Source organism: Xenopus laevis, chromosome 2S, assembly GCF_017654675.1.
Source record: "Xenopus laevis strain J_2021 chromosome 2S, Xenopus_laevis_v10.1, whole genome shotgun sequence".
NCBI classification, from domain to species: domain Eukaryota; kingdom Metazoa; phylum Chordata; class Amphibia; order Anura; family Pipidae; genus Xenopus; species Xenopus laevis.
Window position 1 is genome coordinate 128,544,428 of NC_054374.1, and position 24,272 is coordinate 128,568,699.

At 38.9% G+C, this 24,272-nt stretch overlaps 1 protein-coding gene across 1 annotated transcript in view; it reads left to right on the plus strand.

Annotated features, from left to right (window-relative positions):
• Positions 1-7,473, plus strand: part of spats2.S (spermatogenesis associated, serine rich 2 S homeolog) — a gene marked incomplete at its 5' end in the record, with an annotated part of 66,364 nt that extends 58,891 nt beyond the window's left edge. The window contains 5 exon segments of the mRNA NM_001086506.1: positions 1,682-1,740; positions 2,312-2,421; positions 4,475-4,577; positions 5,519-5,718; positions 5,974-7,473. Of these exon segments, the coding sequence (NP_001079975.1) occupies positions 1,682-1,740; positions 2,312-2,421; positions 4,475-4,577; positions 5,519-5,718; positions 5,974-6,282 (781 nt within the window). The 3' untranslated portion in view covers positions 6,283-7,473.
• Positions 7,474-24,272: the final 16,799 nt, after the last annotated feature.

Consider the following 24,272-nt stretch of genomic DNA (forward strand, 5'->3'; position numbering starts at 1 on the left):
CCTGGGGTTTTTCAGATAAGGGTTCTTCTGTAATTTGTATCTTCATACCTTAATTCTACTAGAAAATCATGTACATTAGCAATAGGATGGTTTTGCTTCCAGTAAAGATTAATTATTTGTTAATTGTTTGGATCAAGTACAAGGTACTGTTTTATTATTACAGAGAAAAGGGAAACCCTTTTTAAAAATGTGGATTATTTGAATAAAATAGTCTATTGGAGAAGGCCTTTCCGTTATTCTGAGATTTCTGGATAAAAGATCCCGTACCTGTAGGATCTTTCAAATTTATGAAATCTATCAATCACACACAAAAAGGTTCATAAATGGCTCTTACTCCAACGAACTGAACATTTTCAATGGCTGTTGTGTTCTTTCAGTACAATGTGTAGCTCTGTCATGTCTGTTCAGTTCTGTATTCTTTCGATTCCATCATGGAAGTTTCCGTATTTGCCTAAATCTGAAAAAGAATTTCCTTTCTTTCCCCGCCATACTTAAACCAAGTTATGTCATTACGGAAGCTAAATATTTCTTTGGTGGTCTGCCTCTATTGGAGTGAAGGAGCTTGAGCCCTCTCTATATTCCCAGCAAGAGGTAGAGGGTTACTCTTGATGGTTGCTGCATAGCTGTAAAGTCCAATCGCCTTGGTTCCTACTGCAAGTGATTTGTCACATCGCCTTACTATTTTCATCAGGGATTTTCAGGGTTTCCATTCATTTTCATCTCATCCTATGTTCTACATGTGCTGGTGTAAATAATTAAGGCATGCCTACTTACTTGGTACCATTTTTTTCCAGTTTAAAAAAAATCAAAGTAGCAGTGGTTATTGCTTTGCAGAATTTACAAATCAAATATATGGGTCCCTCCTTAATATTCTCCTGCCACCTACAGGATATCACCCTTTCTCATGTGGCTTTCCCAAACATAAAAATCTGTGTAATAAAAGTCCCTTTCAAAGGAAACATGAGACCCATTTTTTTTAAATTATCTGTTTAATCTGTTATATAATAAAAAGATTGTCCTAATTTGTCCACAAAAACATGGCTCCCTGTTTGCTGTGTTAGTGAATTTCTAGATTAAAGGAAAGATTTAAAGTAGAAGGAAAGGTTAAAACCAAGTAAGTTTTTTATCAAAAAGGTCTATATGAATACACTAGTAAACCCTCCAATTAAGAGTCCTCTGTCAAATGAAACACCACATGTCTTTCTTTCTATTGTGTACATATGGGCCTCTGTATCAGACTTCCTGTTTTAACTTAAACTTCCAGGGCTAGGGCTTGAGCATGCTCAGTTTGCTCCTCTCTCCCTCCCTGCTGTAATCTGAACTCAAAGCTATGAGGGAGCAGGGAGAAACTCAGGCAGGAAGTGATGTCACACCCAGCTAATATGACAGCTGCTATCCTAAACCAACAGATCGTGTGTAGAGCTGTTTACTCAGGTATGGAAAAGCATTCTAAAGAATAAAAATGGTGTTCTAGCTTGCACTGTTGTGACTCATCTATTGGCAATAAACTGCTTTGGTAGCTTTCCTTCTCCTTTAAATAATTTACATAGTGGAAGTTTCTCAGGTTTGACTAACACCATAGAAAAGGTTTTGGAATTATTTTTTAGGGTGCCTGGTCTCCTTTAAACCTGTGTTTTGTGCTTCTCGTGATTGACTTCTCATCTGCTGTTCTCTCCTGCAGCCTGATGGACCGGGAGGTAGCACTGCTTGCAGAAATGGACAAAGTTAAAGCAGAAGCAAGTAAGCACTGTTGTTCAGTTTAAAAAGTTTTGTATTTTAATAGTGGTTCTTTCTTCACTATTGATTTACCTGATAACTGCTACTTAAAGTTCTGTTCTATATCTCACATTACAGTTACTTAAGTTTTATACATGTAGTGATATTGATTCTTTAGTTGGAACATTTCTGCTATTACTATCCTGGGTAGCCACAAGACAGCAGCATAGCACTCAGAGGTGAACTACTCAGGGCTGGTGGGTTTTTTTTTTTGTTTGTTCTAACAGAAGAGAAGCACTAGCCTGTGGTAAAAGTATGTGATTGTCAGGCACCACTCAGTCAATGCAAATTGACAGCTCCCAGTAAATTGCACATTGATCTGTGCGCCCATTCTAAGTAAATGTATCTTTTAATAACTCTCTCATAAATGAAAGCGCCATGTTACTATTTTACTATATTTAGGATATGGAAGTAATGAGGCGATATAGCTGGGATCTGCTGCTACAATTCCATCAGATGCAGAATACACATTCTCCACTTCCTCAATACAAGATCATTTTGATCATGTCTGTCTCTTTGTTGCCTTGTTGTGTAGTGGAAATCTTGGACAGCCGACAGAAGAAGGCAGAGGAGCTTAAGAAGCTGACAGATGTGGCTGTGCGCATGTCTGAAGAGCAGCTAGCAGAAGTTCGAGCAGATATCAAGGTAATTAAGCAGCATATAGTTTTGTATACAGTAGAACCCCGAATTTAAATTTTTCAAGGAACCGTGGAAAAATAACTGAAAATCCAGGAAAAAGTAAAATAAGGGAAATAAATGTGCTCCCTCAATCTCCAACAAAGCTGTTGCTTCCTTTTGCTACATTTACAATCTTGTGCCCCAGTTCCTAACTCCTCCTTTAGCACCGCTTGCCTCTCCGCACCCTCCAACACTGTGGCTGCTCCAGTTCTCCTTTCTACTTTCTTCTCCAACAAAGGGTTACCTCTCCGGATTGCTTCTAAAGCTTGCCTGCATGCCCCCTCCCTTCTTCTCAAGCAGGCTGCTGTTTCCCCTTTGCCGATCACAATATTGTGCCCTGGTCCCTTACTTCTCCTTAAGCTCTTTCTGCCTCTTTGAGACCTAGGGGGGAATTCACAAAAGTGTCGGGAACGAAAAAATGTCTTTAAAATGTCGTAAAAAGTGTCGTAGCAACAGCCAACAAATTCACAGAGCATTTCTCCGCCAATTTTCCGACATGTGCGACACTTTTGAATTAGTGTCGTTAAAAGTGGGCGTGGTTTTTTCGGCGCCACTTTTCCCGCCATTTTTATGAATTACTCGTAAACTCATTTTTTTTACCGACAATTTTTCAGACACTTTAGGCTCTCCAAAATGAAAATGTCAGACAAATTGTCGTTTAAAAAGTCTTGGTAAATGTCGTTTGTACGATGAAAAGATATACGACATTTTAGAAAATTGTCAGACTTACGAGACATTCAGAGATGGTAACATCTGCCTTTGTGAATTTGCCGTTCATACGACATTTTACAAATTTGTCGACCGCCACTTCTGGTTTACTTTTTTTACCGACACTTTTGTGAATTCCCCCCCTAGTCTTGAACCCTTACTACTTCTTCCTCCTTGCCGGTTCCAGCAGAATTGTGCAGCAGGTCACAAGTTTCAAATGTCTTAACACTAAATGTAAAAGGGTTTTTATTGATAAAATAGAACAATTAGTAAGGGACAAGGGTCATAAAGCAACCTAAAACCCGTGAAAACAAAACTTAAAACCAGGGAAAATCTCCTATTGATATACATAATAACATGAAGGGACTGTGGGAAAACAACGGAAAATGCGGGAAAACTGAAAATCCGGGGATTGCATTTGTTAGTTTGTTGTCTTGGCTATTTGTAGTGAATAGCCAGTGCAACTATGTATGGTGGTTCCCTCTTTTACATATATCAAATATATTGGGGATGCAGTATTTTGGATTCAGCCGAATCCTTCATGAAAGATTCAGCCAAATACCGAACCGAATCCTAATTTGCATATGCAATAGGGGTGGGAAGGGGAAAACATTTTTTATGTTCTTGTTTTGTGACAAAAAGTCACTCGATTTCCCTCCCCGTCCCTAATTTGCATATGCAAATTCGGTTCGGCCTGAAAGAATGGTTCGTCCGAATCCTGCTAAAAAAGGCAGAATCTGAAACCGAATCCTGGATTTGGTGCATTCCTAAAATATATATCCCAATACACATACAAGAAAATATAAACCTTCTGGCTATAACTCACCAAACAAACCTATATTTGGCTAGGCAATATAGCAAATTTGGACCATATTGCCTGACCTTCCAGCATTTATACAAGGCTAAGGGTCCCTTTTGACAGATCATCTTGAGATATTGTTTGCACTATTGCTGCCTAGTTGAATGCGGAGGGCACTTTCTACAGAATATTGCAGCAGTGTCATTTAAATTCGGGGGAGGGCAGGGGTGTCATAGTAGAAAATAAATACTTGTTTCACTGTTTCTTCTTTGATTCAGAGGTTTCATCCAGCTCAGTCCCCCCTTTTTTTTTTTCTTCTTATTAATATCAATCTCCCACATAAGTGTTTAATCCCCCAAGATTTTTCAATTCAATATTCAGGGCTTTGGTAATGAAGTATAAAATGTACTTTTAGAAACTGTGTGAAACGAGCTGTATAACTTGCATAAGCAAGTAATAAAATATATGTGTATTTTGGCATTAAGAACTTTTTTTTTTTTTTTCTAAATTCAGCATTTTGTTAGTGAAAGGAAATATGACGAGGAACTGGGTCGGGCCGCACGTTTCACTGCAGATCTAGATACCCTGAAAAAGAGTGTAGAGTCTTTTGGTCAAGGTAAGCATGCATCATTGTTATATAAGTAAGTAATATATTGCTGCTATGCCACTTCCAATGCAATTTTGAAGCTATACAGTCTTGTCCAACAGAAGGCAAAGTACTTGTAAGCATCACAATTGTCATTTAACTGAGCCCCTAATAACATGTATTTATATAAATTAAATCTATTTATTAATAGCCTTTCTGTGCGTCTGCAAAAGCTCCAAGCATTTACCTTTTTGCTCAGAATGAGGTAAATGGTTCAGGAGTAGTGGTAAAGATCCCCAATAAGGAAAGAACAAATCAGTCACCATGAAATAGTTAATAGTTAAATGCTCTGGAAAAGTCCAAGACAGAGATAAAGAGAAGCACCACTCTCACCATTAAGATAGGGGGAGATATTACCAGGGTATATAGGTCTCTATTAAAACCGTTATTTTAGAAGTTCTAAAGCAGAGCTCTGAAGATTCTGCTTTCATTGGAGGTTTCAGAGACAACCCAACATTTATATAGGTATATTATCCCCTGAATATTTATATAGATTTATCTAGAATATTTATATAGATTTATCTAGATATAGATAAAAGCAGAGAACCCAATCATAAAATAATAAATAAAAAAATCTGTGGCTTCCAACCTAGTTCCAGTAGAAAGGACCATCAGCCCCACCCACAATAGTCCCTGGCACCTGCTTTTTATCCAATTCAGCCGAAGTAATACACTTGGAGGGATGGGACAGGGCTGTAGATCTGTATATCTAAATATTTGGAGAGCAGTTACAGAGGCCACCGACCCGACATCATGTGTTTTCCACTAACTGCATGCAGCAAACAAAATAGTTTCCATTTATGCTGAACAGGTAGGAAGCATTGAAAGCTCATTGCTGCTGAAAGTTTTATTATTTCCTATTTAGAAATAACGACTTCACACTGTGACTATTGTTCCTGATTGTCTTTCAGTTTCCCACCCAAAGAACAGTTATTCTGTTCGCTCACGTTGCTGTTCTCTTACAAGTCCTAGTGACACCTCTGCTCCGTCCACTCCTGAGCTTTCGTCAACCTCCAGCATATCCTCAGCCAATAGGAAGCCTGCATCTGCAGTAGAAGCCAACACAGCAACCAACCAATATGGCACCCGTCCAGTCCAGCCGCCAAGACAAGTATGAAATCTTCTTCTTTCTAAGAAAAAATGTTAGAAATCGTTTAATTTTTTTCTGTTAAATCTTATTGTTCCAAATTAAATATCCAATAAAGATAAAATAGAAATGTTCTCGACAGAGGTAAGTTGTGAAGTACCAATGTCTGGTCTTTGCAGTGATATACTGTACATTCTTGTGTCATATACTATCCATATCATTAACCTTATTTTGATAATAACCTACTCTGACCTTTTTATCACTATATTTGCTTCTCAGGGTTTTCCAATGAACAAGAGACCAGGTCAGGGCTTGAGACCTCAAGGCCCACGACAAAACTACCACAACAACATGAGATATGATAATGGCAACAGGAACCGTAACACTTCATGGTATCATTCCAACTCTCGAAACCAGAGCTATCCATCACAAGGCCCACGCCAGCCCACTGACAGAACATCTGCACACCCCTCTGCAATGAACGGACCCACTGCCACTTCAGAGCCTGTCCAAGCAGAAGTCACACAATCAGATACCAAGGCACTACCACAACGCAAACCAAGGGCGAATTTAGCAACTGCATCCTGAAACAGGAGGAGCCTCTAGCCTGCACTTTCGATATACAATTCCATAACTTGACTTTAGAGAACTGTTATTAACAAAGAGAAACGTTTACAGCCAGGTGTTCCATGCCACTGTTTTCCTTTCTTTGTCTTCTCTTTATAACTTTGCATTACCTTGTCTGTTTACCTTCTATTTCAGAGCCTGTTCTTTTTGCCGCATTAGTCTTCACTTCATTGCTTCCAATTTAACAGTAATTCCTGCATTGTCTCTCCAATGCCATATTTCTCAGACTTCCTTCCCCTGTGGGATGAATTGAAGATGCTAGTTGAGGCAATATACCATAAGAGCAGACAACGTTTTGCCCATTGCAGTTAATAGAATCTTCAGCTATACTATGTTCTCAAATGCATTTTTTATTCTTTTGTAGTCCCCTCTAACAAAATTTGTGGATACCTGGCTGCCATTGCTTCTTAAATTAATTTAGTAAATTTAGATTCATCAGATAGTATTTTGCAGTTATTTGGGATTAATCATTTTTGCTGTTAATAATCCCAGTTACTTTTGGCTCATATATTATTTTATGTAATAATATAATGTGTTCTTCACCCATCACTTTCCTCCGTCTTCAAAGTGCCTTGTTTTTGTACTGGCGTCTGCAAGGTTTTCTTATTCCCTTTCTCTTTTACATTCCTCTGAACTCTTTCCTCGGTTTCCTCATCTTAAGCCAGGAAGTCACGCTGTTGGTGGGGACGCAGTGTAATAGATACGGATGTACTTTCTACTCTCAATATTGTCACGCCGAATAATGGAGTGAAGAAACTTGACACCACTAGTGGTGAAGCAAATAGCAGCCACTTTACAAATTACCTTTTCCATATTTGTAGACCTTTGTTAGCTTTCTCATTTAGCGACCGATACAGGATCACGTCACAACATGTTTTTTGGAAATGTATACATTTCACTTTGCAAAGTTTTACTGCTCAGGAACAGAAGCATTGTACTCACAATTTGGAGCCAAACTAGTCTGTCTTCTTCCTGACTTGGTCCTTCTGCCAAGCAACTGTGTGTGTGGACCAAAGAGTGACATTGCGCCGTCTGTAGTTGACTTTAAAGGGCTGTTGTTGTTGCCCATTTCTCTAGGATCCTTTGAACAATCTCCAGACAGTGCCCTGTTCCTGATTGCTCCTGTTGTCCAAAGATACAACTTACACCAATGTTCATGTCTTTGTTTTCTCTTTACAACATTGGCGTGAAATATGTATGTTTCTGTTTTTTATTTTCACATTGCTACCAAGGTGTTGTACAGGTATGGGATCCGTTATCCGGAAACCCGTTATCCAGAAAGTTCCAAATTACGGAAAGGCCGTCTCCCATAGACTCCATTATAATCAAATAATCCAAATTTTAAAAAATGATTTCCTTTTTCTCTGTAATAATAAAACAGTACCTTGTACTTGATCCCAACTAAGATATAATTAATCCTTATTGGAAGAAAAACCAGCCTGTTGGGTTTATTTAATGTTTACATGATTTTCTAGTAGACTTAAGGTGGGAAGATCCAAATTACGGAAAAACCCATTATACGGCAAGCCCCAGGTCCCGAGCATTCTGGATAACAGGTCCCATACCTGTACTTTCAAATGCAAACCAATATTCATTGCGACAAAATGCATAGGAAGGTGCCCTCAGTGCGGTCTAATTACACAGCAATGGTGGCTATTTACAGATATAGAAGTATTTTCATAATGTCTTCTCCATCCATATACCGAAAACAAAACATTTTTTTATATATTCGTAAGAAAATGAAACCGTCTAGAAAGAGTTATAATCCTTTATATGCAGTTGCCATAGCGGTGAATTCCTTTTTTTTTTTTTTTTTTTTTTTTTGGTGCATCGTAGTGCTATTGCAATGTCGGGAATCAAAATACCATGTACCAAAATTCCTGTCCCTTTAAGTATATTATGAAGTTATTGCTGTAGTGCTATAATCTAATATTAAAGGGACATTCTGGTTTTGGGAATGGGTGGCTTTTTTATGTTTATTGCTGAACTAGTAAGGAAGGACTGTACCTAAGGAAACAAAACGGTGTGTGCTAACTGGCAGTTTGTCAACTAAGGTGCTTCAGATACCACTAAAGTAAACCACGGACAAGATGGAGGGGTCCAGTGAATGTGTAATATTTATCTAGATAAGCAATAACAATCGTTTAGATTAGATTAGTCGCCCGAAGAAGAGGCAATTTGTTGCCGGGCTACTAAATGTCTCCAAATCTTAGCATGTGCCCTTACCCAAAAGCAGCTCTGGGGGGGAGGGGCTGCTGACTGTAACAACCGGATTCAGTTAGTTGATACATTTCTTATCTTGGTCCCTTCTGAGCAGAATCCCTGAGTTTCATTACAGGCAGTTGCTAATATTTCACAGATGCTGCTGAGAAATGTAACAACTATTGCAGCAAATTGTAACAGTTCAGAGTCTGCACCTGAATAACAGTTGCCAGGCTGAAACACCAGAGGCAGAAACTTTCAACTTACCTTTTGGGAAACTGTTAAAAATAAAAGATGGAAAGCAATTAAAAATATTTTATTTCTGGTGAACAATCTGAAAACAACTGAACTGAAAAAAAGTGTTTGGGAAGTAAACAACCCCTTTAAGCAGAGAAACTTTTTTTTTAATCCAGTGAAGCCTTTGTTCTTACTAAACAAGCTCCTGTGCTGGTTCAATTATAGTTTAGAGGCAACGGCACAAAACTGCAAGAATGAAGAGTTTAACTATGCTGTCAAGGATCCTGCACCAAAGCAAGCTGTTTTATTGTCCTGCTTTCATTATAAATTAAATGATTATATGAGCAATTCTAGGGTGTTTAAAGGGAACAGTTCAGTGTAAAAATAAAAACTGGGTAAGTAGTATGTGCTAAATAATGTGCTAAATAAAAAATGTTTATAATTGAGTGAGTTAGCCAAAAATGTAATGTATGAAGGCTGGAGTGCCTGGATGTCTAACATAACACACTACTTCCTGCTTTTCAGCTCTCTAACTCTGAGTTAGTGACTTGAAGAGGGGCCATATGAGACATAACTGTTCAGTGAGTTTGTAATTGATCCTCAGCATTCAGCTCAGATCAAAAGCAACAGTTATGGCCCATGTGCCCCCCCCCCTCAAGTCTCTGGTTACTGTGGAAACCGTGTTGCAAATCAGGTGGAGTTCTGTTCTGTTAGACATCCAGTCACTCCAGCTTTTATACATTACATTTTTGGCTAACTATAATGAACATTTTTTATTTCATACAACCCATCTATTTACCTAGTTTTTATTTTTTTTACTGGATTCTTCCTTTAAAGGAAAGGCAAAAAAATGAAAAAGAAACCTATCTCCAATATACTTTAATTAAAAAATGTGTACCGGTTTTATAAGAAACCTGACTGTATGCAGTGAAATTCTCCCTTCATTTACTGCTGTGGATAGGAATTGTCAGATGGTCCCTAACTGCTGAGCAGGGAAACAATCATTCTTATGAACAGCAGGGGGAGCCCCCGCCTTACTTCCCAGCCATGCAGAACTCAAGCAGCTTTGTTTAGGACGATCCCTAAGCAGCCCAGACCACACTGAGCACGTTCAGGGTCAGGCAAAGATGTGGATAACTTTGAAAGCATAAATTATTTGTTTGATTAGGCTTTGTGGTGCAGTAAGTTAATGCTTATGTTTAGTATACAAAATACAGCATTTTTAGCCTTATTCTATTTTAGACTTTCCTTGTCCTTTAAGCTGGACTTGGAGAGTGAATTTCCTGCTGATGAATATGGTCTCCATTCAGAAAAACCTGTTTCAAGAAGAGCTATTCTGGCCTGTACAAATGCTCATGCTTCCTGGTGCATTTTTTTCAAGCTCCCTCAGAGTTCATGAAATTTACAACAAGGTTCTTCCTAGTGGCAATTAAAGAGAGAGGCTTTCATCCCGTGTTGTAACACAAGATTGGCCTTCAGAGGGCCCGGAACTGCTTCTGCCAGCAACCTCCCCATGCAGCATCACTACTTGAAGGAAGGGAGGGGGATTTTTATGCTATAGAGGAAGCCAAAGCCATGGTCAAGGACCAGTTGTGACCCCAGGGTCTGCTTCCTCTACTTTCACCACTGCTTGTAAACAACTTGTTTACTTGAGGAAGTGGTTGTTAAACTTTTTCAATTTGTCGCACTTTTAGTTATAACTTTTGGCAGGCCCACCTTGGCTTATGAAATGAGTATAGGTATAGGACCTGTTATCCAGAATGCTGATGACCTGGGGTTTTCCAGGTATCAGATCAAGAAAATATAAGACTGAAACTACATATTCACCCCCAAATCTCAACCAACTTTCTTTCAAGCTGGGCTTTCAGTTGTATCAAGGAGAGTAAGGTAAGTAATAGGAATGTTGGATCTTGTCACTGCGTGCATCTGACGCGACTGTCGGATGCGAACGCTGCATGTTGCGTCTTCATCCGACAGTTGTGTCATGTCGGATGCACGCAGCGAGCACATCCAACATTCCTATTACCTTAGATTCAGTGCATCCAACATGACGCCTGCAATCAGTCTCAGCACATCAGATGGACAGTATTGCATTGAAAGTCGCCTGTGGAGTTCTAGCCTAAATAGCTATTAAGCGAGATCTCAAATGCAAGCAAGCTCCAGTCTCCGCTTGTCGGGCCACTATGCAGCATAACCACAGAACAATATCCATAGTAAAATCTGGAATTGCTTTTGCAAAATAAGCACTGGTCTTTACTCCCAGCACATGGGAGAAATTGACAAGTGGTGTTCCGACCTGCACTGCATTTTATTAGCAGGGACACTGTGCAAAGTATAGGAAACATGTTTTATTAGACTACTGAGAAAATAAAGGTTGGGGGGGGGGTAGTTCTTGATCTAGTAGGACAGTGATCCCAAACACAAGGCTGCAGCAGCTCAAGAACAAAGAAGTAAATGACCCAGTCTGACCCTGATCACAGACCATCTGAGACTCTCCCAAAAATCCACAAAACTATGGAAAAACCTCCAGGAAGTCCTGTAGAAGCCCTGTGAGCTTGGATCTTTGTTGTAATATTGGAACACACATATATATACACACACACATATATAGTGAATAAAGTACCCCTTATTGTAAAATATAAGGATATTATAGTCACCGAGGAGTTCCATGACCATATAAAAGCATGAGGTCAAAGGCCGAGTGCTTTTATACAGGTCATAGAACTCCAAGGTTACTTATAATATCCTTTTATTTTCCAACAAGGGGTACTTTATTTATTATAATACACAAGTTTTAGTGAGTCATGTTACAGAAATGACATCACTATTCACCGTTTATAACTGATTACATCACGAGTCACCATTTATAAGGATTTACAAGATATTCATGGCTTTTGTGTATTATATATATATAGTTAACGTATGCATAGACTTTTTGGCTAAGTTGAATGGTGGATAAACAATGCAGCACTTAAATAATGGTGATTCTGTTATTTTAAGTATAATTTACCTTTCCTTCCTAATGTATAAACAATGTATTGGAGAGAAACCATCATGGCTAACCCCTCCGAGGCCAAGTTTCAATATATTGCACTATTGAGATCTAAAGAGAATGAACCAGGCAGTCTGCAAATGGTGTTGAGTTGTTCATCTGAATCTGCTATTAAACTCTCATTTTAATTTAAGGCAGTGCTGTGTGTAGCAAGAGACATGTGAATAGCTTCTGATTGCAGAAGGCTACACAACCGTGTATTGACAGACACTCAGTCTGTGTTTTATTATGTTAATTTAACTTTATTTCATTTTTTTTTTTAGCCTGTTGTTGCCATGTAAAAAAGCACATGCAGTATCTGCCAGTTATTGTATATCATCTATACCCCTACAATTACAGAACCATCACCTCCATCTGTAGATTGCACTGCTTTCTGAAAAGCCACCAGTGTGATGGATTCTGGGATTAGAAGACCGTATGCTTCAAATAGCAGGTGTTGCACAGACTCTTTGAAGAGCAGGGGGACTTCAAGTCCCAGAATATATTAATTTAAACAGAAACAAGGTGAGAGAGGAGCTGCATTACACTGTGTGGGGTTCTTACAGCTAAAATTGCATCCTCCCATTCTGTGGATTCAGATTTCTGATTTGAGTACGTAGTTGGGATTTAAGGAATGAGAAATGCAATGAGAAATGTTAATATTTAATTTACTCTTAGACTTCTTAAGGTCAGAATCTGACCTGATGGAATGGAAACAGTGGTGTAAGGTTTCCAGCAAATTATCGCTCCTTTGCACATTTATCACAATCCAGATTTTTCTGATATTTTATTTTAAAAAAGTCCAACCAAATTAGAGTCCACTATTTGACCTTATTTATTATTTAACTCAGTTTAATGGGATCAGGGAAAAAAACTCAATAAAATTGTGTGAAAATCATAATCTTTTTCTTCCCTAATCATACGATTTTTTTCATTGTTTTTCCGAACGATTTTTGCCTGAAAATGCAGAAATAGTTGGAGTTTCAGACTAATTCCAGTGCAGACCACAGAAACTTCCAAATAGGATAGGGATTTATATACAACCTTGGCAGGACTGAGATGACGGATTTTCAGATTCAGACATCCTCATGGTATAATAAATCTCTATTTGAGTTCTTAGCATTCGGACTTTAACAAATAACCCCCATTATGTTACCCTCAATCCTTCAACCCATAGGCAGTACAGGTAGGGGGTGCAAGTCCTTGAGGGGTCACCTAGGAAGTCATGGGGTCTGTGACACCAATGAAGAGACCTAGCTGTTGTGATTACAGACAACCAGTCCTATGAGTTGTAACTTGAACATTACAAAGCGCATCAGTGTTTACATTTCTATTATTGTCCACATAGCAAGATACAATAAATGTATCACTATATTATATGGGAGTAGTCATTACTACAGCTCAGTCCATCCAGATGAATTATACGAATGCTTAAACCAAATAGTATTTTCAGCTGTTAGGAAAATATAAATTGCTTCCCTCTCTGAATGGCTTAACTCTGATACAGCATAAGCCCCATCTGCTGGATAATATAAGCTACACCTACTTAATGTTTCCTGTGCATTGTTCCTTCAAAGACAAGACAGGGTATTCACGTGAGTAACTAGGGAAACTTCAAGCTGGGAATAAAGGCAAATCTGCTCCCAACCCGCTTAGAAAAGGCAGCAGAGCTCACAGAGCCAGAGGGATGAGGTAGAAGAAGACAAGGAGCTGGGAGAGACCTGATGGAAGGGCCATTGCCACATTATAGGAGCCAATGTCCTTGTGCCTCTGCTGCTCCACTGGACGGGAAACTGGATCTTGTGTCAGCAGATTTAGTTAGAGGGTTGGGGCAGGTAACTTTGAGAAGATGGGTTGGCATGTGTGCTTACTCTTATTGTCTCATGCCATCACTGATATCTATTCTTGTAGTGTTAGAATCAAGTAAATATTCTTGTGCAATGGGGTTCTCAAACTTGAGAAAATTTGCAATTGGTTTTCATTTTGTATTATTTGCGTTTTTATATTATTAGTTATTACGTTTTTTTTTTTAGCAGCTCTCTGGCGTTCCTTTTCAGCAATATGGTTGCTAGGGTCCAATTTAATCTAGCAACCGTGCATTGATTTGAATGAGAGACTTTAATATGAATAAGAGAGAGCCTGAATAGAAAGATGAGTAATAAAAAGTAGCAATAACAATACATTTGTAGCCTAAACGAGCATTGATTTTGGATGGGGTCAGTGACCTCGTTTTAAAGCTGGAAAGAGTTAGAAGAAAAAGGCAAATAACGCAAAAAGTATAAAAGAAAATTAAAAAATGAAGACCAGTTGCAAAGTTACTAATATTCGGACATGCAATAATATACTAAAAGTTACTGCAAAGGTGACCCACCCCTAAAGGCTCTTTCATAATGCACCCAGGCATGGATACTATTACATAAACCTTATGGAGTATAAATAGAGCAGACAGCAACAACCTGTAGTACCACAATGGCACCCAAGGCCCTCGATTTACTTACAATAGCAGTGTCTCTTCTCAATGAACAGTAAGTCTGAATGAAGCCTATATATACTTTGGAAAAACTGTCAATTACTGGAGAGGCTGTGATACCAGCTTGGGACCAATGAAGCCTTGAGTTAGATGGCTTATCATGGGAATGGTCTGAACTGGGCCTTGAGATGAGACATTCTTCATACTCAAATGTAAGGCTCAGATTCCTCACTTCCAAATATGTCAGCTTCTGCTTCAGTTTCTCCACAGAGTTTCTATAAAGTGATATACCTGTAGTACTAAGATGTTTTTATCTGTAATGCTACAGGGCCCAATGTAACAGGCAAGTGCATTTGTTCCATGAGGCAAGGTCTGCGCCTCCCCTTAGCTGCCACTCCTGCACACAGGCAGTAAATCAATGTGTGAAGGAAAAGTTACAATCATGCAGGACACCTAAATAAATAAGCTTAAAAATAAGGTTTTGACTCTAAGCATTGTGGCCCAGTGGTCTGTTTCTTCAGTAATGTGTGGAAGCGTTCCTACCAAGCTCCTAGCTTTATCATACATTGTTGCCATTTTGGTCGGTTTGTTGTTACAGAAGCAAAATAGTAGTTGCTATGATGTAATGATACAACAGTATATACAGTATATATATATATATATATATATATATACACACACACACACACACACACATATTTTGATAAAGTTTCTAATTTAAGTAACAGTCTAGAACCTTCTTACTTTGCCATACCTCATACTATAAATGAAAGGCACTGTTTTGTTTTTCAGTTCAGCAATAAAAGTTTAGCTGAATGCCAACCATGAGAGGTCTTCTTGCTCCACAAAATACCTTCTTAGATACCATAGCGACACAGTTTGATGGAACTCATGAGTCCTATTTGTTACATTACTCTTCTCATATCATAAATTCGCACTTTGTTCTTTGTTGATGGCAGATAACGACTGCTCAAGTTTTGGTGGGGCAACATCTGGGAGGAGCAGGACGGGATGGGGCAGAGGTTTGCAGAGTGCTCCACTTGAGTCAGGTGGGACAAAATAGCGCACATGCTCATTAAGCTTGGGGCTCTGTTTTATGATGTTGTTCCTTATGCAAATCACAGTCTTTTTTAATGATGTTACAATGCAACAGCCTCAGCCTGACTGATGAGTTGCTGTACTGGTAGAACCCTCTGACATGTTTCTATAGATAACCTCACTGCAGAATGATTTTGTACGTCCCATTTGGAGGGTGGCAATAGGTTGCATATCCCTGTGCCTCTTTCCAGTTTCTTCTCATTTTGGGGCTCCAGACGTCCTGCCATGCCTGCATCTCATTGGTCCCTAAGCCCAGCCTTGTTGACAGGAGCAGGGTGCCACTCCACCTTACACTGGCTAAAATATTAAAGGGGTCAGTGGTGAAAATAGCTTCTCCGCAGGACCACGGGGGGGGGAAGGTCCTGAGTGGCCACTGCGGCCATGTTTAATTTTTTCATTGAAGTTTCCCTGAGGTGGAAGAAGGAGAGAGAGACAAGCACAGTCAAAAGAAACGTGTGGTACCGTATATACTCGAGTATAAGCTGAGTTTTTCAGCCCCCAAAATATGCAGAAAAACTCTACCTCGGCTTATACTCAGGTGAAGCGCAAAAACGGTCGCCGGCGTCTAAGAATAGTCATCGGCAGAATATAGTCTCCAAGAATATTCACCGGCATTCAAGAATGATCGCCGGCATCCAAAAACGAGATGCCGGCACCTCCAATGGGAGCAGAAACCCTCAATTTTTTGATTGAAACTTACCAGAAGCTGCTGCATTTCTCACCCTAGGCTTATACTCGAGCCAATAAGCTTTACCAGTTTTTGGAGGTAAAATTAGGCACCTTGGCTTATACTCGGGACGTCTTATTCTCGAGTATATACGGTATTCAGCTTGGTGAGGTAATACTTTCATTTTACTGGCAAGTCTGGAGTTAATGGAGTGATCATTGGACATATTTGTAGTGGTCTTACTGGCAATTCTTAGTTCACCACGGTAGAGGGGGGCCACTGGCCTAAAATGTGCACAATAGGTTTTATAAAGCTTCAACTCTAAATAATACAAGCACAGTTTAATCACTGTATATTATATGTGCAAGTGCTGGCAATGATGCTGGACCTTGGCAAGTGAACGTCGAGTCTATTTGGAATAAAGGCAGCGCAATGTAATCAAGATCTGGAAGTGAGGATTTCTCAGCAGTTTCCACACAGCAGAGACTCATTTAGCTCTACATGTTCTGTCCTCCTCCTGTATAACCAGCAGCGCCAGCGAAGGCCGCATGCAGCAATAATGACAATCTTTAGCTCTCCCCCTTCCCCAGGAGAACATTAATGTGTTATTTATATGGAAGGTGGCAATGGGTAACAAACTCAGCAAACTAGATAACTTGGGAAGTAAGCCAACAGTGGGGAGAAGCTTGATTTTATCCGTGTGAACTGAGAGGAATTTGGGTTCTTATTGAATATGGAAAAGATTGTATAGTGTTTTCCTATTTTTAATGGATTTTAGTAGATGTTAGGTAAGGTGTTATGCTTTTAAAAATGCCTGGAGGGCCCTACTACTAATGCCACATCTCTCTGAATAATGGCCAGTTCCCATGCAAGTAATGGATGGGCTCATAAAAAAGAGAAATCAAAAGGAAGAAATTAGGACAGTTATTTTACTGTAAATGATGAACCCAGTGATATCCAATATGTAGGCAGCACACTATAATATATGTAGTTCAATAATATGGTTCACTGATCCTGAGGATGTTCCATTACAGACATTCAATGGGTTCTCTTCCAAAAATTAGAATGTTGGAATCCAGCGCATCTGCAGAATAACTACTTAGAGTGATTTAATGTGTCCTGCAGATACTGTATCATATGTTTTTCATGTTGTAGGCTGGTTATCTGATGATAAACCAGATATTTGTGGGCTAAATGATATTAAAGGGATGATATCACACATGGATTGGTATATAGAGGACATAAACAGGCTTGGGCCAAAGATTTTTTAAAGGCCACATCCTGCCTGTTGTTCTCCAGTTGAATAATATAAAAAGTAAATCATATTTTCTTGTTTTAACAAATTTTTACTTTTGGTGCCTACTGGATGTTGTGCCAATCAAGAACGAAAAGGGGGAAGTGGTACTTTTTCTCACCTCCTTCAAAGACATCACAGACACCAAAGGTCAAACAGGTTCAGGAAGCTGCAAGGAAACAGGTAAGAAAAAAAATCTTTTGTGTGTTTAATGAGACTGGGCTGGTAATATCAATCAGTTGGGGTTCATCAAGGTTGTGTTGATTTGCACTGTGCCATAGCCATTTAGGGATTAGAGTGTGTAGTCTAGATTTTGGACGATCTAATGCATTTTTATGGATTCTTGTCTTGACAGAGAGCACTGGGGATTAAGAATGTACAGCCGGATTTAAAGCAGATCGTAGGTGGAGCAGGACCATTCTGTCCCACCTTTCTGGTCAAGTCCAGAGACAGAACAGGACCAAAGTAAAATTTGTATTAGTTGAATTTTCAGATATAGATAGAACATACCGTAGGGACCATAGGTAATGTTTGGAATGTTGCGGTATAGCATTTCTATCCAGCTTGGATGCAGTTCCAAAGTGACTCTTATGGTCCAGAGGACTACACAAGGGCACATAGATTTATTTGTATGAAATCATCATTTTTATACAGTTCATTCACCTAAACATTTGGTATCTCTGCTACGACAGACGTCTTTGTATATACATTTTGTAATAATAATTAAAGGTATTTCATAAAAATATGCACTGATAATTACAGCTGTTTTAGCTTAACTAAAGAAGTAGCTAGAAATGTTGTACATTATGTTTGGGCTTCTATTCCAGCCCAAGGCAACCACAGCCCTTTAGCAGTAAAGATGTGTGTCTCCAAAGATGCCCCAGTAGCTCCCCATCTTCTTTTCTGCTGGTTCACTGCACATGCATATAAATGTCACAATTTAACGATGATTTGTAAATGAGATATTTGGTACATGGCAGCTCTGCACAATTAGCATTCAAATGTAATAATCAGCCCTGTATATGACAGGACAACCTTATTTTCTGCTTGATGAATTGTGACGACCCCTAAGCTTAGCTTCTCAAAGCTCAAAGCCCACTGAGCATGTGCGTGTCGCAGACACAACTAACAAAATCCAAGATGGGAAAATCATGTAACAACGTTGAAGGCCTGAATCATTACTACTATAGAGATGAGCAATTTTCTTCCACATGTATGGTTTCACTGCGAGTTTCTGAGTTTCACGAAACAGCGCCAAAAATGGTAGACTAAATTGTCATGCGGTAGACAAAAAATTTTCTGTAGAGACAAAAGTCGCCAATAGACTAATATATTTTCCTACAAAAAATATGTTGGAGTAGGCAAAATTTTGCTACAACAAAACTGTCATCCACAGACTTTAATGTGTTTTGCAAATTCTTTTTTTTGGCAAAGTGCAAGAGATACTGTTCCAGTAAAGGAAACCCTTTCGGCAGAGATTTGCATGATTTAATATGGACTGATTCCAGACCCAATGCCTTAAAATGTACCTTTTTACTGGTTCACAGGGGTTTTTTGGTGACAAGCTTCAAGTTCCAGAGTGCAAGGTGGTTTCTGTGCAAAAGTCTCCTCTCATTTTTCTGTACTATGGCACCTTTAAGGCATGCTGGGACTGCTTAATTCATCTAGTCACACTGTATGTAGCCATAACTGTCCCATATAGCGTCTGCTTCAGCAACAGCAAAGAGGAGGGTAAAACCATTCCACAGAGCCCATCCATTGCATGTGACCTTATTGTGGAAATCCTCTTTATTCTAGCTAACTAATGGCATAAGAGGTTGGATCTTTAGTCTGTAGGTTACCTGCTACAACTCAACAGTTCTGATTGCTTAACTAGTTAATCAACTACACAAAGCACATATTGCACGCTCTGATTGTTGTTCCTGCAATAAATTGTAAAGAGTTCAGTGTACTGTACATGATCCCAGGTCCTAGAGCAGTGATCCACAACCAGTAGATCGTGAGCAACATGTTGCTTTCTAACCCCTTGGATGTTGCTCCCAGTGGCCTCAAAACAGGTGATTATTTTTGAATTCCAGGCTTGGAGGCAAGTTTTGGTTGTACTGCTAAACAGAGTCTCAATGTTTGTTGACAATCCACATGGGGGCTACCAAATGGCCAATCACAGCACTTACTCGGCACCCCAAGAACATTTTTCATGCTAGTGTTGCTCCCCATATCCTTTTACTTCTGAATGTTGCTCACGGGTTCAAAAGGTTGGGGATCCCAGTCCTAGAGTATTTTTCTGAGACCATTGTTAATTAACTGAGTCAACACAACCTGACAACATTTTTCCCTAATTAGGCTTTGCAGCTCAGATTTCCAAGAGAGATATTTCCTGAACTGGAAGAGCCACCAGCAATATAAACCACCTCAGACGCTTCATCAATTCCCCTTTCTGGGAAATTTCCGAACCATATTTCTCATCTTTAGAAATGTGAGATTATATTAGCAACCATGTACACAGGTCTAATTTTCACTAACTTTCCATTAATTGACAGATTTAGCAATATATAATATATATACAATGTTTGTCAGTCAGTTCGGGAAGGTGGTTTTCTCTCCTCGACTCATTGTTTTCCATTATCTCAGGACATGGTTCCTGCTGGACCTGCTGGCAGCTCTGCCTGTGGATTTGCTCTATAGCTTTATAGTGATTTGTTTCCCCCTTTTATGTCTCAGATTCTACTTTTATCATCACAAATTAAAGGTTCTGCCAGGTAGACAGATGGTCCCAATCAAAATAACATGTTATATATGGATACATAGGAGTTCTGCACGCATCAATGATCTGGACTTTATGTTGTAATAAACGTTTATTTAACTTTGCAAAAATGAATTGACAAAGTTGACAGTTTTGACAGAACTCTTTCCTTTATTCTAGATGGAATATTATTATACATCAGAACACAAGTGTGAGCTTCAGGCTTTAAAAGCCTCTACTCTACTCCATTAGAAATAGGACCAATGTAAACTTCCTGCATCACTTGACTGCTTAATGAGGCTTTATTGCCCCCAGTTAAACTGCCTGTGTTATTGTCACCTTGGACCCCACAGGGCTAAAACTTTTCTTGTGTGCTTGTATTCATTAATAAGCCACTGTAGGTATTTACCAAAGGAAACAATAAAACCTAATGTTTTCATCAGTAGGTCAGCTATAAGACATCATATCTCTTCTACAGCTATGTTAATGATTAATTAGTTACTTAAGGCTCCACCTATTTTAAGATTTTAATAAGTCCTGGACTTCTCTTATATTTCCTTTCCCTTGGGGACAGCAGATGGTGTTCCTGTACACAAACATGCATACCAAGCTGAAGTTCAGTCCAAGCAGAAATGGCTACAAGGAAGAGATAAAGTATCTGTTTTTAACTTCTCTTCTTTAATTAGGTAGATTAGAGTTAATCACACAGGAGACAATCTTTTGCCAATCCAGTCATTGGCGTGTTGTCAGATCACATGAGGTTTGCCCACATAGATGAACAAAATCAAAGCAACTGTGCAGTACTAATACTCACGGCCGCTCTCATTTAGAAATGGTGCCCCGTTACCCATATTTGAGGATTCCATGAAGGTGTTTAGAGTTTCACATCATGAGCTCTCAAAGCAACTGTTTTGTGGTGGATAATGGGTTTGGAAATACGGATACTACAATGTAGGGGTTGAAAAGTTGTTCTGTTTTGCAGCAAGGCTTTATGTATATGTATGTATATATATAAAAAAGCAATTGCATCTTTTATATATATACATACACACTTGAGATTTAATTATAACACATGATTTACTTGACATTTAATTGTAACACATGATTCACATTGAAATGTTAATTGAAAGAGGGCACTGATTGGTTTGCGATTGAGCACTTTTTTTTTATTTTTTTTTTGTTTTTTAAAAAGTTTTTGTATCTTCCTTAAAAAAAGGTCCTAAGGTGGACCGAAACGTCGGTTTGACACCAAGACAACAATAAAGAATATTATGTTTTAAGAAAAGGGAGTGCTGGTCCATTGGTAATTGATACATACTGTACATATAATCACCGTGCACCCCGCCATCAACAGCAGCCTTGGAGTGCGGATACTCATTGGAGAAAGTATATATATATATATATATATATATATATATATATATATATATATATATATATATATATATATATATATTAGAATCATGAAAACAACACACTAAAATGCAGCTCATCCCTTCTAATTGGGGGCACAAGGTGCGGCTTGATATACTGTACATACTACACAACTTAACCCCAGCACTCCAGCCCCCAATAGAAACTAATTTTTGCACAACTTAATGGTAACATTTAGTAAAAAAAAGACACTTTTAGTTTCAAAGTGTAAGGAAGCCTTACCCTGGTGGCCTAGTGGGCAGTGTGGTCTATCTATCTGTATTCCTGTTTGATCTACTGTGTTTGACCCTTGCCTGTCTGCTTACTACTCTGACCTCTCCAATCCTGACCTTGCCTGTCTGAAACTACGTTGATATCTCCAATCCTGAAACCATGCCTGTCTGACTATTCTAACTGCTTGTGCTGGCCCGGCCTGCCCGTTTCTGGTGGTGTTCTTCCTTCAGTATCCTGGTGAGACGATCGTGCCCCTTTGCTAGTCCAGAACTGTTAGCTTTGCTCCTCTCTCTGTTAAGACCTGGCGGCATCCGATTAGCCGAGGGCTCCTCCCGAGGTGAAAGGCGGTGGTTAAAGGCAGAAGTGAGAGCCGAGACCAGGGAGCTTAGCTTGGGTTCTGGATATAGGGTGCCGAACGTGACACAAAGTTTGTACAAAGTATGCATCAGCTGATGCGCCCCGCCAAGGCAGTGTCCATGCATCAGTCCTACCTAAGTGAAAAAAGAACATTATTTTTGGGGGGAGAAAGACCATACCTGCTTTTCTCTTTATTTAGCATGGGGTTCTATCAGAGGTCACTTTGGGTGAGATCTGTAGTGAAAACACATTTGCTGAATTTAATGTTGAGACACTCCATGGGCTTCACATTTCCTGCTCAGAACCCTTGTGCAGATAAGATTTAATGCCTTAGCTGTGCTTCTACAATCCAGAAAATAAGTGTTAGTTCAAAAATAATTCTCTGGAGATTATAAAATGATTATAAAATCATATTACACCACACTCACAGGTCTTTAGTGATGGACAATAAATAAATCCATAAATAATAAATAAATACATATTTTTTGTTCATCACTAAAAACCAGTGAGTATGGTGTAATAATAAACACGGGGTTCCAGGTCACCCTCTCAGTACTGGATCTTTTTATTTGTAGCACTGATACACACCCTGGTCTTTGGAAACTTGACACCAATAATCCAGCACCTTTATGCCAGGCACTTCCTCTATCATAGTCGCACCCGGGATCTTCGAGATTATATCCGTATCCATGGGATCCTGAAACCTCTCAAACAGCGCATGCTGGAGTAAGTGCAGACCGTGAACAATGACATTGACACTAATCAGGTGGGAGCCGTTGTTGCGTTATACAGTTTATATAAACAAAGACATGGCAGTGACTGTGGTCCTCACAATACAGTGAAAGAGCTACCATGGTGGATACAAAATGAGAAAATAGTATATTTTTTTTGTATATTGTAGCTTTCCTTTTGACCCATCACAGTTTTGTGGGTACTTATTTTCAGGCCCGGACTGGCGATCTCTGGGTTTAGGCAAATGCCAGAGGGGCTGCTGTAAGTTGCCATAGACTAGTCACTATTTATTGGGCTGGCGGGGGCTGTTTGGGCCTCTGTGTACTTGGAATGTCAGGGCCTATTGTTAATCCCAATTGAGACCTGTTCAAAATCCTGCCTGGACTAAAGAAGAAACTGTCACTCACTGAAAGTGAACAGGAATCCAGTCAGGATTGATAAATAAGGAAACTTTCTGAATAAAATACATGGTCAATTTATTTAATTTGACTCATCAGTAACCCACTGCAGGAACTAGTTTTAAAAATTATAGTTCCTCAGCATCTGTTATCTGAACCCAAGAAGATGTTATATCAGCTTTAGTGGTAAAAGACTAAAGTTGTAGGAGGCAATAAGGTTATGGGGGCTTAATTATTTTTTATTTATTTATTCATTTATTTTTCTCTCTCTCTCTCCACTTTTCCTTTTCTCTTCCTTTCTGTGTGCCCAATGATTTGTCTTTTTTCTTTTTTAAAGTTTTCCTTCTCACAGTTTTCATATATCCAATTTTCTTTCTATTAAAGTATTTCCCCTCCCTTCTCTTCTCCCTTCCTTTTGTCTTCTATCCAATTTCCTTCGTTTTTTTCTTAGCCACCATCTCTGGGAAAGTAGATCACAGTCACAGCAAATTTGGAAGGCATTTATTAACCTTGTAAACCATTAGATATATATTATTCCGAATCCGCAGGAACGTGGCAATACTGTCAAATTGTAATGTTTATCAGGCACTTAATTAATCAAACAGTGTATTTGTGTGTTACAATGGAACGTGATAGGGTTACAGAACGCGTCTGCTTATTGCTGAATTAAAAAGACGACAGATTCAGAATAAATACTTAGAAAGTTACAGTTCTTGGGTACATTTTTATTATTAGCAAGCTACTGATTTAATTTGCACTGTGCATAGAAATATGAAAGAGAGCAGAACTGCCCTGCAACATTCACAGCAACATTAAGGGACAAAGATGCAAGTTTTTCTAAACTAAAACTCTTTCTAAACTAAAACCTTATTTTAGAGATTTGTTAAGCATCAAAAACTTCAATTTAAAAATTCTGCCTCTAAAAGCTGCCAAGCTTGTGTAGAAGTCAATGGGAATGGTGCTGGGTTTAATTTAAGCAATTTTTCTGAGCTTGTAAACTTACAAATTTGAAGTAATCAAGTTATTTTCCATGGTTTTATTCCATAGAGGTTTTTTTTATATTCAAATTTTTTTT